General features: G+C 39.8%; 1 protein-coding gene across 3 annotated transcripts in view; it reads left to right on the top strand.

The window, feature by feature from the left end:
• REEP3 (receptor accessory protein 3) overlaps positions 1-19,391 on the top strand; it is a 99,263-nt gene that overhangs the window by 63,621 nt on the left and 16,251 nt on the right. For all 3 annotated transcript variants that reach the window (XM_067710835.1, XM_067710833.1, XM_067710834.1), the window contains 3 exons: positions 11,154-11,230; positions 13,615-13,735; positions 13,909-14,022. In XM_067710835.1, coding sequence (XP_067566936.1) covers positions 11,163-11,230; positions 13,615-13,735; positions 13,909-14,022 — 303 coding nt within the window. In that variant the 5' untranslated portion in view covers positions 11,154-11,162. The remainder of the gene's footprint in view (positions 1-11,153; positions 11,231-13,614; positions 13,736-13,908; positions 14,023-19,391) is intronic.

Genomic DNA, 19,391 nt, shown 5'->3' with positions numbered 1-19,391 from the left:
CAATCTACCCCATTTTAATTGATTTTAACACCAGATACATCTGTATAATGTGAGGCTTTCTTCCTTAGAACAACAGGATATTCTGTGAGGTCTTCGGCAGTGACGTCTGGAAACTGCAGGTAAACCATGTTGCTGCAAGTTCAGCGTCTGAAAGTATAACCGATTCCCAAACATCCAAGTCCTGGAAAGCTATAAAGTGAAGACAGTGGGTCAGTGGGGGAAGAAGTACCCCAAAGTCAAGGAGGTCCAAATCAGTCCTAGTCTAACATATTCACCTCCAACACATGCTCCCTCTTTTTTTTTTTTTTTTTTTGTTTTTGCGGTACGCGGACCTCTCACTGTTGTGGCCTCTACCGTTGCGGAGCACAGGCTCCGGACGCGCAGGCTCAGCGACCATGGCTCACGGGCCCAGCCGCTACACGGCATGTGGGATCTTCCCGGACCAGGGCACGAACCTGTGTCCCCTGCATCGGCAGGTGGACTCTCAACCACTGCGCCACCAGGGAAGCCCCTCCCTCTTTTTAAAGAAAAAAAAAAAACTATTTCAACCAAGGTCTTATTCACGGTGGATTGAAATTCAACTAGCTTATTTTCAAGCATGCTTCTAACTTAGCACAGCTCTGGGAAAAATCCCATAATTGAGCCATCTGGGTTGGATAAAAGAGGGAGTTTTTCTATTTGATTTCTCACATTTTGTTCCTTTGTTTTTAATGGGGAAAAATCATTATGAAGTAACCAAATTATTGCATAATGTTAGTGAAACAGGAGAAATCTTTTCAACTCTATACTGTTTCTAAAGAAATCTCTATTAGAAGATCTGTTTGTGGTCTCTGAAATGTGGTATAGAATGAGTGTTTTAGGTGAACTGACTTGAGGGAATAACTAATGATGGTCGGAAAATAAAGTTCTCTTTGGGTGGTCTGAAATTCAGCAGTGTTTATTTCTTTTCAGCCTCAGCAAGGATATTTTTTTCCAGTGAAGCATATTTTAGCATTTTATGCCCTGGATTTACTTAGCGTGATTATAATTGAAATCATTAGGCATGTGTTATTTTTCATTCTTTCTTAAAAACAAGCATTAATTGCTTTATAATTCAAAGAATCTGAAATTAAGAGACATTGGAAAGTTGTTTAATCTCTGAAAACTTTGAAAACAACTTTGACAAAATAGACTATGCTGTATGTTATAAATTGCTGTTTGCAGTCCAGAGTTACTTGTTTGAATCTTACATCAATTCAGATCTTAAAATTAAGAAGCTGTTAAGTAAAAGGCTCCCCCTGTTTTTGCTTTACTAGGCACGGGGGTGCTAGGTCCTGGGAACATGATGATGAAGAAGACAATTTCAGTCCCTATTGGTTGTTAGGGTCAAAAAGCAGAGACAGATGTTATACAAACCGTTTCACAGATACGCCACAAAGAGAAAGTAGCGTGCACAAAAATTATATATGACCTTTGGAGAGGGGTAGAGGCAGTTAGGGAAGGCTTTCCTTTGGAAATGAAGAAATTTCATTCATACAAGGCAAATGAATATATAATATATAAAAAATATTAGTAGTTATATGCTGGATCCAACACACAGGCGCCAGTGATCGCTTATTATTATCCTTTTATGTGTCTTCTTTTACTCATCCCTCCCATGAAAGCTTCTTGAGGGTAGGAATGCCTTGACATCTAGGTTTATGACTATTTTATGTCAATGGGTTTTGTTTGTAATAGGCCTTGAGTAATATTTGTCAAATTAATATATCACCTTTTTCTTTCATCGTGCAAGTATCATTTAGTACAGTTATATCTTCTAACACAGGGGTCCCCAACCCCTGGGCAGCAGACCGGTACCGGTCCACGGCCTGTTAGGAACCTGGCCGCACAGCAGGAGGTGTCTGCCTCTCCCCGTCGCCTGCCCGTCGCTCGCTTTACTGCCTGAACCATCCCCCACCCCCATCCGTGGAAAAATTGCCTTCCACGAAACCGGTCCCTGGCGCCAAAAAGGCTGGGGACCACTGATTTAACATACATCATTGTTAATATCATTGCTGTCATAATATCACAATGCTCATAGCATAGCAAGAATAACTTATATAAAGACACAATTTAAGAAAAATGCTTTTTAATTAATATGCCCTAACCACTATTCCATAACTCTTGCAAATCTATAGCAACGAGCCTCCCACCAGAACATGATAGTCCCGTATATAAACATGCCTGTGCATTGGTCTCAACTTCCGTGATGGAAATCATGAGGATTATTTTAGTCACCGTTCACTTTTTGTTTGCTCTATTTGTTTGTCCTGGGATCTAAATCAATTTCATTAAAAATTTTGTCTAAGAATGTTAAATCATAAAAACCTGTTTTGTTTAAAAATGTTTAAAACCCATGAAATGAGGCCTCCTTTTCTTTTGGCATCAGGGGTAGGTAAATGCATACCTCTTAAATGGAGCATGGTCTTTTGATAGTAGATTTAGCCTATGAGTACATTCATTTTACAGCATTCACTCAGGCTTAAACTCTCCTAATTCCTTTCAGAGAGTAAAGCAAGAACACTATCACGTGACTGTCTGGGTTTCCGAAATGCTAAGTCTTTATAAAAGCCTTATGGATTTTGAGTAATAAAGCAAGTGCTGGCTTGTTAAGTAGGATAATCTGATCCATGCACTATGTAAACCAGAATGTAATTTTAGATACTGTGGTTTTATTTATATCACAGTTGACTCCATAATTTTCAGAAGAACTTGCCTAATTACAGGAGTACATTTTCTTAGAAAATAAATTCATTTTGATATTTAAATGATTTTAACATTCTATTTGAGTAATCTTTTATTTTTAATTAAAACATTCATCACATTTCTCTAGTAATGAAACATATAGTGGGTAAAGTGTCCCAAAATCGATAAGTGATTGCCATTTCATTGTGACCACTTCAAAAGAACTTTATTACCAAATACTTAGGGAAAATGGAAATTATATTCTTGCTTATAAGTTAGCCCAGGTCACTAATTCTTTAAATAAATATTTTTGAGCATTTACTTTGTACCAGGTACTGTAGTAGGCATTAGGTGTACTCCTGGGAAAGAAAACAAAGCAAAGTAGGCAGAATAGACCATTGAACAACTTTTTTCATGTAGTCTTCCCACCGACTTTTATGCATTTTATTTTTTGGATATCTTGGCCTACCACTCAGAATATAATGATTTTAAACTTTATGCATATTTCTAACGAGCTTATTTATCTGATTCCTTGGCCTACTGAAAGCAGCAGGGGATTGCCTTAAGTCACATATACTGACAATACAAATGATAACAAATTCACCCAGATAGAAGCCACACTTGCCAAAGGATCACAGTAGTAATTTGAAATAGTATTTCTCTGACTCTGCCCCAGTCTGCTGCATGAGAATATCAATCTTGCCTATCCTCCAGTTTCTTCCCCAATACTTCTGAGAGTCCCCTGGGGATATCTCAGCCAGAGTTTCTTAAAAGGAAAGTCCTCTTCTCCATTTCCAGATCACTGTGGTAGTAGCACCCATCACTGCCAACCAGGGCATTAGCTGTGTCACAGATGGCAGCCAATGGCACTGTGACCAATGTCCACCTAGTTCTGGAACCGTGGCTACTATGGCCTTGCCCTCTCACTCTCCATAGATACTAGAGGATAGCCTTTTATATTAGGGTAGGCTAAGCTGCTATAATCACAAAATGCGGGAAAAAATGCAATGGCTGAGGGAATACAGAAATGTTTTCCTCTCTCACATGACGGTCCAGGTTAGTGTTGACTTCAGCAAGAAATGCTTCTCAAGCAACCGTGTAAGAACTAGGGCCCTGCCCATCTTGAACAAATAGATTCCAAGGTTGCTCTGCCCCCTGCCCTCCCAGCCACAGGAAGGGAGAGAGCCTGTGGGGGAGACCCAGCCCTACTCAAAAGCCTCAGCTAAGATTCTGTCGGTGAGAACAGGACACGTGGCCCTTCCTCCCTCAGAGGTTAGACTGAGAAGCACGGCCCTGGCTGGGCCACTCCCCAGCCACCACTCCATTATTCTGTCTTTTTATGGACAGCAAGCTGTCACCTCCACACCTGTCTGGTTTCACCATCCTAGACCTTTCTTTGCAGCCCACTAGCTCTGACACCCAGAGCAGTGGAGAGCATCCTTGGTCACATAACCTCTTCCATCTCTACACTAGGCAGGTCTTTTTCCATCCATATAGACAACTTGTAAAAACCTTTACTACTCTTTTCAAGTCCACTCTCCTTCCCACCCATCCCCAGCCTTAAAAGATGACCTGCCCTCTTACTGCAGAGTAAAGATAGAGGTCCTCAACTATGAACCACTTCAGCCCTCTTCCCAGCATGGCCACTATTCTTTTCCTTCTATCCCAGAGGAAGATGCATCCCTGTTTCTTTCTTTCTTTTTATTTTTTTAAACATTTATTTATTTATTTGGTTGGTTGGTTGGTTGGTTGCGCCGGGTGTTAGTTGTGGCACGTGGGCTTCTTAGTTGTGGCATGCGAACGCCTAGTTGTGGCATGCATGTGGGATCTAGTTCCCTGACCAGGGATCGAACCTGGGTCCCCTGCATTGGGAGTGTGGAGTCTTACCCACTGTGCCACCAGGGAAGTCCCCCTGCTTCTTTCTTGATCCCACTCTTCTTTCTAATATTATTCTTGTCTGTCTCATTCAAGATCTTGTTCCATTAAGTATTCCTGCTTTCTCATAATTTGAATCTCATTATCTCTCCAGTAAAATGTTCAGTCCTTGAGGCTGTACACATGCTTTCCTTTTGCCTCCTGCTATTTTTTATTTCCCCTTTTTTTCTTTTTAAACCAGGTCTCTTAAAAGACTCCTCTATATTTAATTGTCATGTCTTTACCTCTTGTCTACTGTCCAGCCTTTTGCAGTCCTGACGTAAAGGAGCACACTAAGCAGCCCCATATTCATGCAACAATTCATATGTTTATGAATTGCAGGCGCAGAGGATTTAGTAGTGAAAAAAATGTAGTAGTGAAAAAAATGAAAGTCTTTGTCCTCTTGGAGTTTACATTCTAGTAAGGAAAGGCAGGAAAAAAATTGAATATTTGTTAGATGTGTCTATGATATGTGATATGTGCTAAAGAGAAAAATAAGTCATGATAAGGGAGTTAGAACGACATTGTTACTTTAAACAAGTGGTCAGGAAAGGCCTCTTGGATGAATATTTGAGCAGAGACCTGAAGCAAGTGAGAAACTGAGGGAAGAGCATTTCAACAAGGAAATAGCATGTACTAAGGCCCTGAGGCAGGAACATTACCTTACACAGGAAGGACAGTAAAGGGCCAATGTGACTGGAGCAGAACAAGGGAAGGAGGAAGAGGAGAAGATGAGGCCAGAGAGGCAGCTGAGGTGCCAGATCCACAGGGCCTTGTAGGCTGAGGTAAGAATCCTGAGGAGGGGTCATCGGAGGGGTTTGAGCAAAGGAATGACCTGCTCATTAAGGAGACACTCAGTGATGTGTGCAAAAGACCCAAAAAAGCAGAGCAATCAGTTAGGACGCTATAGGGATAATCCAGACAGGAGATGATGGTCATGTGCCCTGGGGAGGTGTCTGTGGAAAGGGTGAGAAATGACTTTGATTCCTGATATGTTTCCAAGAGCGGACAGGCTGAATAGCGCTGGGACCTACCACCTGCCCCTCCAGGGGAGTTTCTTCCCCACGCTCCACCTTGCTCTGCCTCACTTGGGGCCCAGGAGGCCAGTCCTTACAGGCTGCATTATGTCTGACTTCCCTTTGGGTTTGGCTCATGAGAGGCTCCTGCAGAAGATCAGATGGCAGGGTGAGCGTGCAGTCGGAGTACTGGTCTCCCTGCCACTGCAGGTTGGCTGTGACTGTCTACCTGAGGCTACAGCTCTCCCCTACGGTTACCCTGTCTGGATCCCATGAAACCCTTCCCTGTCCTCCCTTCTTCACACCAAGGGGATAACGTCAGTTCCTGCTGTCTCTAGCTCAAGGGTGAACTACTATCCTTTGTTGGTTTTCCTGAACCTCACCCACAACTTTATAAATAGTCCCTTTAATAAGCTTTCCTCAAACTTGTGCTCTTGACTCATACTGGGAACTAGGGCATCTAATGTAGTAAAAACAGAAGAACATTTTTAAAATCACTGTTATTTACCCGTTTTTCTCCCCAGTAAAATGTTAACTCCTTGAGGACAGAAGCTGTTATATTCCTGTTTCTATTCCCATGATGTGAAGTAGGTAGGGTTTGCTACAGTTGTGTCAATGAGTGTTATATATAATGAGCCCACCTGAGTCCTTAGGAATAGTCTAAATTATGTTTGATATGAAAGATGTATCAAAAGTAGGATGTGTGTGTGTGTCCATCTTAGTGCTTATAGGTATAAGCTCCACTTTGCTGGATAATTTAATTCCCTGGAATCAAAGAGAATTTTAAGAAAAAGTTGAGTAGCTTTCTTATTACTCATTGTTCTCATGAAGATACCTAAACAACAGTTTTGTCGATTTTACCAATTGTTTCTGAACTGGAAAGAAATAGTACTTGTTCCCACTATCTTAAGAACATCAATTCTTTTTTCCAGTAATTTTAAAGGTAGATTGTGGTTTATTACAGTTACCTTTTAAGTTACAGTCTTTCATTTGCATAACATTTTAATGACACTTATTTCTATTATATTTGGTTATATACAGTCATAAGATTATCAGTGTGATTGTTTTCCTACTAGTTTTTTGTTTTAGTATTGCATTTTGTTATTGATGTTTTCTGTCGATCTAAAGAATATTTTATCTCCACATATTTATAATTCTAATTTTGTGACTTGCTCTTTTTTCTTTCTTCCTTCCTTCCTTCCCTCCCTCCCTCCCTCCCTCCTTCCTTCCTTCCTTCCTTTCTTCCTTCTTTTCTTTCTCTCCTCGACTTCTTTCTGTTATTTCCTTTGGGCTAGACCTTAAACAGTAGGCTGAGCAGCCTTGAGGTATAGTTTTAATGAAAGCTTTGCTGAGTAATCGTTTGGTATAAAATCCCAACCATTAACAGAAAAAAGAAAGCAATATCTTTTCAAGGTTAACTTTCTTTGTGCTTGTTCCTGTGAATAACACACACTCATTGAATTCATTTAATTATTACCTCAACTCAACTATATTTAAGGTCCATCTTTCTAATGAGGACAACAAAAAAATCCATAAGTTTATGAGAGCAGATTGTCAAAGAATATATTCATTAAAGATAAATTAGAACCATGGAGTTTTGCTTATATAAAATTGTAGCCGATACCTCAGGAAAATGTCTAGGAATACCCTATTGAGTATATAGTTTGTTGTTGTTTTTTAACTAAAAAGATAGAGCCTTCTTTTTCTTCTTTTCTCCCTTTTTTAATTTTTGGCATTATTGCATACTCTCACAACCTAAATAAATTTTTTCTTTTTAGAGATAAACATTATATACGTGAAAGTACTTATTTATTTGGTGGGGTTTAAAATGAATTTGAAAACTGAATTAACACTTGACTTTACTGAAGCCAGGGTGCTTTTGAAACCTGTGGGACTGTAGCAGCTCTAGTCTATTTGAGAAGTAGTCTTTCAGGGAGTATCACCAAACATTAGCTATCTGTGCAGTTCCTTTCACCTCTACTCAACCCTATTAACAGGTAAATTATGACTATTTGTGGGTTGTTTCTTTTTGTTTGTTTGTTTTGTTTTGTTTTGTCTTTGCGGTACGCAGGTCTCTCACTGCTGTGACCTCTCCCGTTGCGGAGCACAGGCTCCGGACGCGCAGGCTCAGTGGCCATGGCTCACGGGCCCAGCCGCTCCGTGGCATGTGGGATCCTCCCAGACCGGGGCACGAACCCGTGTCCCCTGCATTGGCAGGCGGACTCTCAACCACTGCGCCACCAGAGAAGCCCTGTGGGGTATTTTTTATCGTTGTTATCCATTTGGAAGATCACAACCATAATGACTGTTGTGAAATAGTAAAATAATGAAAAATAACAAGCGTTGACTTAAATCATTTATTTTTCTGAAAGTTGCCTAAAGTTCCTATGAGAGAGACCATTTAACTCAAGCCACCACTTTCCCGGGAAAGAAGGTGGTAACGTTTACACTGAAATCCCCAGGCTGAGTGCCGGAGAGGGAAAAGAGAGCTGAAAAGATTGGTCTGATGGCAGCTGCTTGTTTGAAAATCTGCCTGGTTCAGGCTTCAAAGTAGACTGTGCCCTCCTGCGCCCATTTCCCAGCTTGGCGGCCTTGCACAACGCGCTTACTTTGGCCCTCAGTAAAATGAGAGGAGTTTGCCAGGTTACTTATTTTCGAACTCTGCCCCATGGAGCAGTAGGGTTTCTTGGAGTTTCCTCAAGAGTCCGACGGTGGATAGAATGGGAGGACCAACCAGAGCTGGTTTTTTTGTAATTGTTTTACAGTTTTTTTCAATAAAGGCTTATGTAGTTCAAAAAACTTGATCGCCACCAAGGTCCCTTCTGGCTCAGTGAAAGTGCGTTGTTTTGTTTGCAGGGGCTTTTTTTCTTCATTTCTTTTTGAGGGGATAACCTTGTGAATACAGTTGAACGGTAGGAGTACTAAATTACTGTTTGATTTGGAAAAGCTAAATGAAGGAACTCATGTGAGAGCCTCACTTTCCTTTAAATGGAAAGGGGCGGGGAGAAAAAACACATAGGATTTTAGCCCTGGAAGAAAATCCCCATATTGGGACAAAAGCTTGGAACTGGCAGCAGTGAGGGATTTAAGATAACTTATGAAAAGTGAAAAACTAAAGAGAATATTTGGTCTAACTTTCTTTTTTAATTTGAGATGATAATCTTATAAACCAATTTCGTTGTATTTTAAATAGAGATAACGTGCCCTACTATTTGCTTCAGGCAATTTTCTAAGCTCTTGGGTAAATTATTACGCATATGTCACAACACATTGCTTCAAAAGTTTTTCATGGCTATTATTAATTGATTTCTCCCTGAACATAGAAAACTGTTAAAGCTACCTGAGTTATAGTTCCTTATTGTTTATGGAATACCCAAACAAGCATCTGTATTAAAACTAAATAGGTCAATTCTAGCTAATTATAGAGACCTAATTTTTGTTTTTTTGTCATCTTATTGGGATGAGAACAAGGGAAGTAGTGGTTATTCTTGGACCTCGCATTCAGCAATTCCTCACATTTCTTTCTATACGTGGCAAAATTGGTTAATAGCACCAATTCCAGAGTCAGGCAGCTTGAATAAGTCATTTTACCTCTCTCTGCCACCGTTTCCTTATAATCATATAATTATGTTTCCTACTTCCTAATGTTGTTGTGGGGATAAGTGAATTAATATATGTGATACACTTAGTACAGTCCCTGGCCTATGGTTGTCATGGTTTTGTGTATTATTGTTAGCCATTATTATATTATTGAGAAAGTGGAGGGTTTTTTTTTTACATCTTTATTGTAGTATAATTGCTTTACAATGTTGTGTTAGTTTCTGCTGTATAACACAGTGAATCAGCTATACGTATACATATATCCCCATATCCCCTCCCTCTTGCGTCTCCCTCCCTCCCACCCTCCCTATCCCACCCCTCTAGGTGGTCACAAAGCACCAAGCTGATCTCCCTGTGCTATGTGGCTGCTTCCCACTAGCTAGCTGTTTTACGTTTGGTAGTATATATATGTCGCTGCTACTCTCTCACTTGGTCCCAGCTTACACTTCCCCCTCCCCGTGTCCTCAAGTCCATTCTCTACGTTTGCATCTTTATTCCTGTCCTGCCCCTAGGTTCTTCAGAACCTTTTTTTTTTTTTTTTTTAGATTCCATATATATGTGTTAGCATACGGTATTTGTTTTTCTCTTTCTGACTTACTTCCCTCTGTATGACAGACTCTAGGTCTATCCACCTCACTACAAATAACTCAATTTTGTTTCTTTTTATGGCTGAGTAATATTCCTTTGTATATATGTACCACATCTTCTTTATCCATTCATCTATCGATGGACACCTAGGTTGAAAAGCAGAGATTTTAACCCTTAAGGAAAATCCAACCTACATGAGAGATGAGAGTCTCTGTGCTTAGGAAGGTGGAAAGGTGTATTCTCACTCATTTGTGAGAATGAGTTCAAGATAAAATTAATATGGCAGCATTCCATGAAAAGGATTGGTACAGAGATACCGGAGTCTTGAGGACCTTTTAGGATGCTCTATTCCAGGCAAGAGGTGAAGATGTCCTGAACTACTGTCTTAGTTCTTTCAGGGTGCTATAACAAAAATACCATAGTCTAGGTGGTTTATAAACAACAGAAATTTATTCTCACAGTTTAAGAGGCTGAGAAGTCCAAGATCAAAGTGCCAGCAGACCCCATGTCTGGTGAGGGCCCACTTCCTGGTTTATGAAGGCCATCTTCTTGATATGTCCTCACATGGTGGAAGAGCAGAGAGAGCTCTCTGGGGTCTCTTTTATAAGGACACCATTCACGTTCATGAGGACACTACCCTCATGACCTAAAAACCTCCCAAAGGCCCCACCTTCTGGTACACATTCAGGGTTAGGATTTCAGCATATGAATTTTGAGGGGACACAAACATTTGGTCTATTGCAACTACTCTTGTGGTATTGGAGTCGAAGGAAAAGGATATGTGAAAGATTACAGGCTTGTATTTAGGGCAAGAGGAAGAAGACACTAACCTTAGACTTGCAAAGTGGATGACTAGCATTATGGGTGTAACAAACCCGGGATTGTTCTTTGGTTTCCGAATAGTTTCTATATATTGAGAAATAAGGAATGCAAAATTTGAAAGACTAATAAAGATTAAATGTGGTCATATCATACATATACTATATGATTTGTATAATAATTAAATAGCTAGTAATCTTCATAAGGGAGCATGTAGATAAGATCTTTTAAAGAATTTTCCTCCAGTTAAGAAAAACATGTCCTATTTTTTCAATTCTCTCATTTCGGTTCCTACATTATATTGTATCAAAGCCTAGAGATTTGTTATTCTTTGATTCTTATATCCCAAGACTACTGATGTAGTGATGTGAGGAACTCAGGCATAAAACCTGTTGAGAATTAAACCATCGCCTTCTGCATTTAATCCAACGTACTATGTATGATATATACAGTTTTTCAGAGTTGCAGATAACTTTGGTCTATTATTTCATACATATTTTTATTGTTTTACAGGTTCGATGGATGATGTACTGGATTGTCTTTGCTCTCTATACTGTGACTGAAACAGTAGCAGATCAGACAGTTGCTTGGTAAGTTCTAGTGTTGACAAAAGGCCAGACTATAGACTCTTGATCAGGTGTCCTGAGTTCTTATCCTGCTCCAGCTGTTAACTGAGTGAATTTGATCAGTCTACCTAATTATCCATTGTATCATTTTCTTCATGTGGGTTCCCCACAAGAACATTACTTTCCTTTTGAAATCCTCCAGGTGAAGGCGGCTCATCCTCCCCACGTGCCACTCCCTGCCCATCTCCCACACACCTCCCACTACCTTGGAATAGAGAAAACTTGGTTGTCGTTATCTTTTTTCCACACTGATGACTTCAGACTATTTTTTCTTGATTACTTCCTAAACGACTCCTCTTTTGAATCCCACAGCATCTGGTTTTAGCGCTCCCTCCCCATCCTTAAAAGTCTCATCTACAAACATTCAAACTGGATGATGTCAAATCCACACAGAAACACCCCCCAACACCAGCTCCTTGACTGCTCTATTCCAAACAGTATGGGGCAAAATTAAAGCATGTTTATATCCTCGAGGATTTAACATTTTACTGAGGAGCAATACTTAATGGAACAACTTGAATCTCCTTGTGCTGTATTTCAGTAGTGTATTTCCATCTATACCTTTCCATCACTTGGAGAAATCCTCCTTTCAAGCTCTTTAAACTTTTACTACCTTGCCACTATCTTCAACCGCCTTTGCTGCACAAACCTTCATCCTAAATTAGCCCAACAATTGCTTTTCTTTGCTTCTTTACCCAGGCTACCAGTTGAGCTGAAAAAAATCAATCAGCTGCTCATATTGGTATCAGTTTGAAAGTCACGATTCCTTTTACTTGCTTTTGGTCAGTGGCTACTTCCATTCCCTCCTGCATCTGTTTCAAACATTTAACTGTTCTCTGCTTAAACTGTCTTTCTGACTTTGCTATTCTCATCATATTCTCATAGCACACTAGGTCACATTGGATTGCTAGGAAAAAACAGAAGTCATCAGGCTTAAATGTTCTTAACGACCTGCCTTTATTTTTCAACTTCTCTGTATCTGCATTGATCTTTCTCTTCCTCTGTCCCACAGCTCATTTATTTACCTGTTATGTTTTGGTGTAGGGGTTTGGGGAGGGTTGGTTGTTTGTTTGTTTTTAAGTGGCAGAACACAGATTCCAAGCCATACTAGGTCTCTTAAATTTCAATGCTCTCTCTTTAAAGACTTCTATTTTTTTTTCCTGATTGCAGATGTAGCACATATACACTATTAAAAAGTAAACAACGTAGAAAAAGCTTACCACGAGCAATGATAGTCCAGAAACTCCTCTGTAACTGCACTGCAGAGACCCTTTGTAGACTACACAAGAGTCATTCCTCACTGCCCCTGCCCATCTGTCTCATCAGAAGAGCCCAGATTTTCTTTTTGTCATGTATCTTAGTACTTCATGTACCACAAGATGCTGGTCTCTTCATGATGTATTAGTTAACTTTTGCTGTGGCAACAACCAACCCTAAAAGCACAATGGGTTAGAAAAACAAACATTCATTTCTTGCTCAAGCTATTTGAGGACAAATGGTTGGCTGCAACTTTACTGGGCTCAGCTCAGTTTTAAGTGTCTTGTTCAAGGACCAAGGCTGAAGAAGCAGCTGTTCTCGTGGCAAAAAGCAAAAGTTGAAAGCAAGAGGTTGGGGGTGTTGAGGTGAGGGAGTCAAAGGGCATTTAAAGCGTCTCCTTGCATGTGACATATGTCACACTCACATTCTGTTGCCCAAAGCAGGTCACTTGGCTAAAGCCATGGTCATTGCTTGAGGAAGTGTATTCAGCCTACGGAGAAGGCACTGAAAAATCAAGTGGGAAGGGGCATTGGTATATTACCCTAATTCCCAGGTTACCACAATGGCAATTCCATTCTCCTTTCAAGTGAACAGTTTAGGTCTGTCAAGTGCTGCGGTTCTGGCCAAATGAAATTGGAGGGGACGTTTTCTGGGAGTTCTAAGGGAAGGAGATGTGTATATGGTGTAACACTGTACACTTGGTGCTTATAAAGGTGACTCCTGATGCTTGGAGGTGTGTCCAGGTAATGCCATAACAGCTACGCTCTGCAGACAGGGTGGGTGTACCTTACTATCATGGTTATAAATGCTATTAATGCCCTCTCTGAACTGCCACAGTCAGTTTGGCAGCTTGGCTGTGCTTGTCTAAACGGAGCAATCTTGTACTAGAAGGTGTGAATCACTCCAGGGGTCAGGTTGCTCTGATCTGTATAGTTAATGAGATTTTGTCAATTCAAACATGGTTGTTTCCCTGATCACAACTTTTTACATGTGAAAACTTAACCCAGTGACTGTAAAAAGGTTTTTTTGCAGTTTCCTCATGGTCTGTACTTTATTTTCACTGGCGTTTTTTTCTGATTTTTTCTCGTTAGGTTCCCCCTGTACTATGAGCTTAAGATTGCTTTTGTCATATGGCTGCTCTCTCCCTATACCAAAGGAGCAAGTTTAATATATAGAAAATTCCTTCATCCACTACTTTCTTCAAAGGAAAGGGTAAGATATACAGATTATTTCCACAAATCACTTATTAGAAAGGTATATCATCACATGCTATATGCTATAAAGTGAGTGAAACTATTATGTTAAGGGGGAGAAGTCCCAGTTTTCAGCTTCTTGACACTCTTTTTAAATAAAATTAATATTTGTGGGTTTGATTTTTTTTCTAGGAGATTGATGATTATATTGTACAAGCAAAGGAACGAGGCTATGAAACTATGGTAAACTTTGGGCGGCAAGGTTTAAATTTAGCAGCTACTGCTGCTGTCACTGCAGCAGTGAAGGTAATTTTTTATTTACCTTTTTTTTTTTAATCCAGTGTCACATTGTCAATGAATAAAGTAGGGTGGCTTTTTACTTCAGATCATTATAAAATTCTGGCACAAATTTACCTTCTGTTTATTTTTGTAATACTAGAAAAAAAAACAAGTAGATTATTTTAAAGGCATTTTAACATGTGTTTTCTATAATTGTTGGATATTTTGAAACTCTTAATTGATGACAAAATGAGAGCTAGTTAGTAAGTAAAACATACTGGAAAATGTCATTTTGTCATAATTTTCCTACTTTATAACCTTAAAATAGTTTTGAGTAAATCACCTTTAGTAAAGATGACCATTCTTTCTTTCTCTGTCTTTGGTGTTTTTTCCCTCTCTCTCTCCATGGCAATATCTTGGTAGGATTTCTGGCTTACTTCTGCACCCATACTTCAACCAGTTTGAGGTAACTGATTATTCAAAATAAGGCATGAAAAATTTCTGTTCTTAAAACTTAAGATTTTACTTAGCCAATTACTAATGTCATGTGTTGTGTTTTGCAAGCCAAATTATCAAAGGAATGAATGCCTTCTGTGAAAATTCGCATTATGGCTTTTGGATTTCTTTGCATGTAGTAATTAGTGTGGTTTATTTTAAATACCATAGCATAATTGGTTTTGGTGTGTAGTGTATGGAAGGAAAATAGGTTTCAGATCCAGAAAGTGCTGAGTGTGACTTTCTAAGTAACCATCGGTGATTGACTTAACTTCTCAATTGGGAGGATGGCGAGGAGGAGAAAATGAGGTGGAAGAGAACTAAAGTCCTCATCTGCTGTATATGAAAGTAGAGGTTTTAAAGTGGTTGCCTGCAGGGGGATGGAGAGAAGGGGACCGAGGGCTTCTTGCTTTCTTTTGTTACAAAATTTAGCATCATTTAACTTTACAAATGCAGTACGTGTATTTATTTACACCCCAAAGAAGATGCTTTCTGAGTTTTCCATACTTAAAAGCAACATTCAACGTGATTCTATGGCAAAAAATTAACTTTCAACATCAAAAATTGCTTAGAAAAAAAAATTGCTTAGAAAATATAGACATTTTAGAACATTGTTTTAGGAAACATAGAAGCACACAAATCCCATTTGCCCTCTTTACTTTTTTTTTTCTTTATTTGGCTGCATTGGGTCTTCGTTGCTGTGCGCAGGCTTTCTCTAGTTGCGGTGGGCGAGCGGGGTCCGCTCTTCTTTGCGGTACGTGGACTTTCTCATCTCGGTGGCTTCTCTTGTAGTGGAGCATGGGCTCTAGGCGCGCCGGCTTCAGTAGTTGTGGCTTGCAGGCTATAGTGCGCAGGCTCAGTAGCTGTGGTGCGCGGGCCTAGTTGCTGCCCCCACCCCCACCCCGGCATGTGGGATCTTCCTGGACCAGGGTGCAAACCCACGTCCCCTGCTTTGGCAGGCGGATTCTTAACCACTGCACCACTAGGGAAGTCCTTGCTCTCTTCACTTTAACACTTAAATATAGTTTATAATCCTGCATACTCTGTGAGACACCTCCCCACATATTGTCACTATTTTGTAGGATATTTATTTTATTTTGACTTACTACTTCCAAACTCTGTGTGAGGAATCAGAAACCCCAACTAGATTATCTTATCCTGGTTCCCTTCTTATTTATTTTTATTTTATACATACTTTGCTGCCATCAGTATTTAACATCCGATATATTTATTCAACATATATGTATTTAATGTATTTAACATCTATATGTATGTATGTTTTTTAATATTTATTTATTTATTTATTTAGGCTGTACCCGGTCTTAGTTGCAGCATGTGGGATCTAGTTCCCTGACCAAGGATTGAACCCGGGCCCCCTGCATTGGGAGCCAGAGTCTTACCCATTGGACTTCTAGGGATGTCCCTATGTATGTATTTAATGACTACCATATGGTAGGTGCTTGGGATGCAGCAATGAACAAAATAGATACAGTCTTTACCCTCACAGGCTACTACTGTCAAGCTGAATGTCTGTATTCACTAACTGAAAATTTTACCTCATCTTTGGTTGCTTAGAGCCTACCCCTTGCCCTCCACTATGAAAATAAGCATTATCTGGTAATTCCCTGGCGGTGCAGTGGTTAGGACTCCGTGCTTTCACTGCCGAGGGCCAGGGTTCAATCCCTGGTTGGGGAACTAAGATCCCACAAGCCTCACGGTGCAGACCAAAAAAATAAATAAAATAAAAATAAGCATCGTCTCACAGAAACACTTTGCTGTAGAAAGGCTATAAAAGTAATTCTATACCTGTGTTTCTCTGGCTTCTTTGTTGTTCAATGTTTGTTTTTATTTATACATTTAACAAATCAAAACCACCTCCCCACTTCAAAGGCAGGAAACAGATCATAAAAGTCATCTAAGTTACCACTGCAGAACAATCAAACACACATCCTGTGATTTGAATTCACTTTGGAATGCTCTCTTTTGTTTGTGATCTCGTGATCCTTTTGTTATCAAGCTCACCGTATGAGGCAACCCTCACCATTCTCCTCATGAGCACAGGAATGTTGGCATCAACCATACTGGATTTTATTCATTAGAAATAGTCGTTAAATATGCTGAACACAGCATAATGTTAACACTATTTGCCTCAAGTTTTACTGTGCCTATTTTAAAGCAGGGGAAATTAGTTTCATCTCTGGAGATGTCAAAGAAAGGCAGTGTGATGGAAGAATCACTGAACCAGACACTTCATACTGAAGAGTAAATTGAAGCTGAAATAGGAAATAGGTCAAGTTTAAGGAGAAACTGCAAGAAAGCTAATAGAAAGACTTGAGAATTATTAAACTTTTTTTTTTTTTTTGCAATATATGGTTTGTTAAAAATATCTTTCAGGCTAAAAATATTGGACTCTCAGTGTGACCTTTAAAGATCAGCAGTACCCCTGACTAGTTTCCCCAGGTTGAACCGCCTGAGCATGTTAAAGATGAAAATAGGAATCTAATCAGAACATTTATTACACCGTAAAGCAATTTTCTGAAAATGTTACTCAGTTCTGTGACCTCATTACCAAGCATCTGTTACCAAGGTCAGTGTCCAAGTTTATTTTGGCTGAGCAAAGCACAAGCATATGAAGGAGCTTCAAGGATTTTACTGAGGATGTTCAACATCCCATAGCTTTCACACGAGAAATGCGGGTGGCTTTTGTACAGATGAGCAACACTCCTGCCAGACGAAGGACAGATGAAGAAAAGTACTTTTAGTCGTATTAACCATCTCTTGGGATTTTCTTTGGCAGCCTCTTCCTGGTGAATTCTTTGGCAGATATTATAAAAAATCAATTATCACAGAAATGAGAGTATTAAAGTTAAAATTTCTGAAATCTTATTGACTGTAAATGATGACGATTAGGTCAAAAATCCTGACATCTTGCTATCTGTTTTAATGGCTTTCTGTTTGTGAAACGATTTGAGGAGATTCAGCTGCTTAGTATCATCCATTTAAAAAGGGAGCACTTCTTTAGACAATGAAGAAGAAAGATCATATTTTTTTCTCTGCAATCTAGGAAAGCACAATATTATAATGAAAGTTGAATTCTATAGCAGTTGAGTTGTCAGCATTTTTTAGCCCTGATTCTGCCACTAATTAGCAGTGAGATTTGGGGCAGTCATCTGCACTGATCTCTCTAAGTATTTATTTTCTTACCCGTAAAATGCAGGGGTAAAAACTGACTTCTAAAACCCCTTATGCTCTAAAACAGTGGTTCTCAACTGGGGGCAGTTTTGCCTTCCAAGGGACATTTGGCAATGTCTGGAGACGTTGTGGGTTGTCACAAGTTAGGGGGGGTGCTGCCAGTGGCATCTCAGGTAGAGGACAAGGATGCTGCTTAATATCCTACAAGGCACAGGACGGCATCCCCCCCCCACACACAGAATTATCTAGCCCAAAATAGCGTTAGTGCTGAAGTCGAGAAACCCTGCTCTAAAAATATGATGAGTCAGAAAAGGCTAAAAGAATACATAAATATGTATAGGTAGTTTGGGTGATGGGTTACAAATAATCTTTCTTTTTTATATTTTTCTCTGTTACAAACATTCTTCAATAAATATATATTGCTTTAATCTTAAAACCACTAAAATATATTTTTCACTTAATGCAAATGCAATCAATTCCATTCTAGGCTTGATCAGATTGTGTTAAATGTCCACAGGGAAAAGCCATTTCCCTAAAAACTGGGGACTGACCCTATCTGCAGTTATAATGTAGTATGTCAAAGATCAACAAGAAATAGAGCTTCATGGCTATTCATTATTGAACAGTATCATAAAAATTGTTCCATAAAAGATTGTTCGTATGCTTGTAAGATTATAAAGCATTGCTGATTATGTTTTTGAATTCTTAATTTAAAAATGTGAAGAGGATAGGTTGAGGTTTTATACAAAGATGCTGATAAGCATGGTAAATTCCCCTTATTTAACACAAAATATAGTAACTTTAATGTAATATATAACCAGGATATGAAGTATTTAAACAAAGGCAGAATCGTTTGGGTATAAAGAAGTTAGAATTAGTCATACATGCAGGGTCCCTTTTCACAGATGCCAACTGTAGACTTGGATGCTTGAGCAGACATTCAGATTCTCTAGTGCCCTTGGATATAAGTGAGCTCTGTGTGAGGCCAGCTCGGGAAGCTGCTTCTCAGCTGAAGGATTCTTTCCAGAGCTTGAATGTGTTAGATTTGGTCCCAGCCCTCCCACCCAGTCAGCCCTTACAGTGTTCTTAGTTTCTTAAATGGATGTTCTGGGCTCCAAATTCAAACCCCGAGAACTCAGAGTTACCTGAAGGCAGGAACACTTCTGCTAATGATGTGAAATATTCTACAGAATGCTTTTTAAATACTTTGACGTTTGCTTTCTCATCATAATCTTTCTGTTACCTTCTCTTTGATTTTTAGGACCAATTTTAACAGACAGTGTACATACATTTCTGTAGAGAATAGGATCTAAAATACTGGGATATAGAATTACCTTGTGGATGGTAACGCCCTTCCAACTTATTGACTAAGACTGCTCTTTCCACACGTATTTTCCTCCTCAGACTAGAACCTGTCTTCATTTTTTTTTCTTTTTTTTTGCGGTCCGCGGGCCTCTCAGTGTTGTGGCCCCTCCCGTTGCGGAGCACAGGCTCCGGACGCGCAGGCTCAGCGGCTACGGCTCACGGGCCCAGCCGCTCCGCGGCATATGGGATCTTCACGGACCGGGGCACAAACCCGTGTCCCCTGCATCGGCAGGCGGACTCTCAACCACTGCGCCACCAGGGAAGCCTTTACAGTGCTCTTTATTTGTTCACATGGTTCCTATTATATTTACTGTCCAGCGTCCTTTCCTTTCAGCTAGAATGAC

The sequence above is a fragment of the Pseudorca crassidens genome, chromosome 16 (genome assembly GCF_039906515.1).
Source record: "Pseudorca crassidens isolate mPseCra1 chromosome 16, mPseCra1.hap1, whole genome shotgun sequence".
NCBI classification, from domain to species: Eukaryota; Metazoa; Chordata; class Mammalia; order Artiodactyla; family Delphinidae; genus Pseudorca; species Pseudorca crassidens.
Note: the sequence above shows the minus strand (reverse complement) of the source record. Positions and strands in the feature narration are given on the sequence as shown.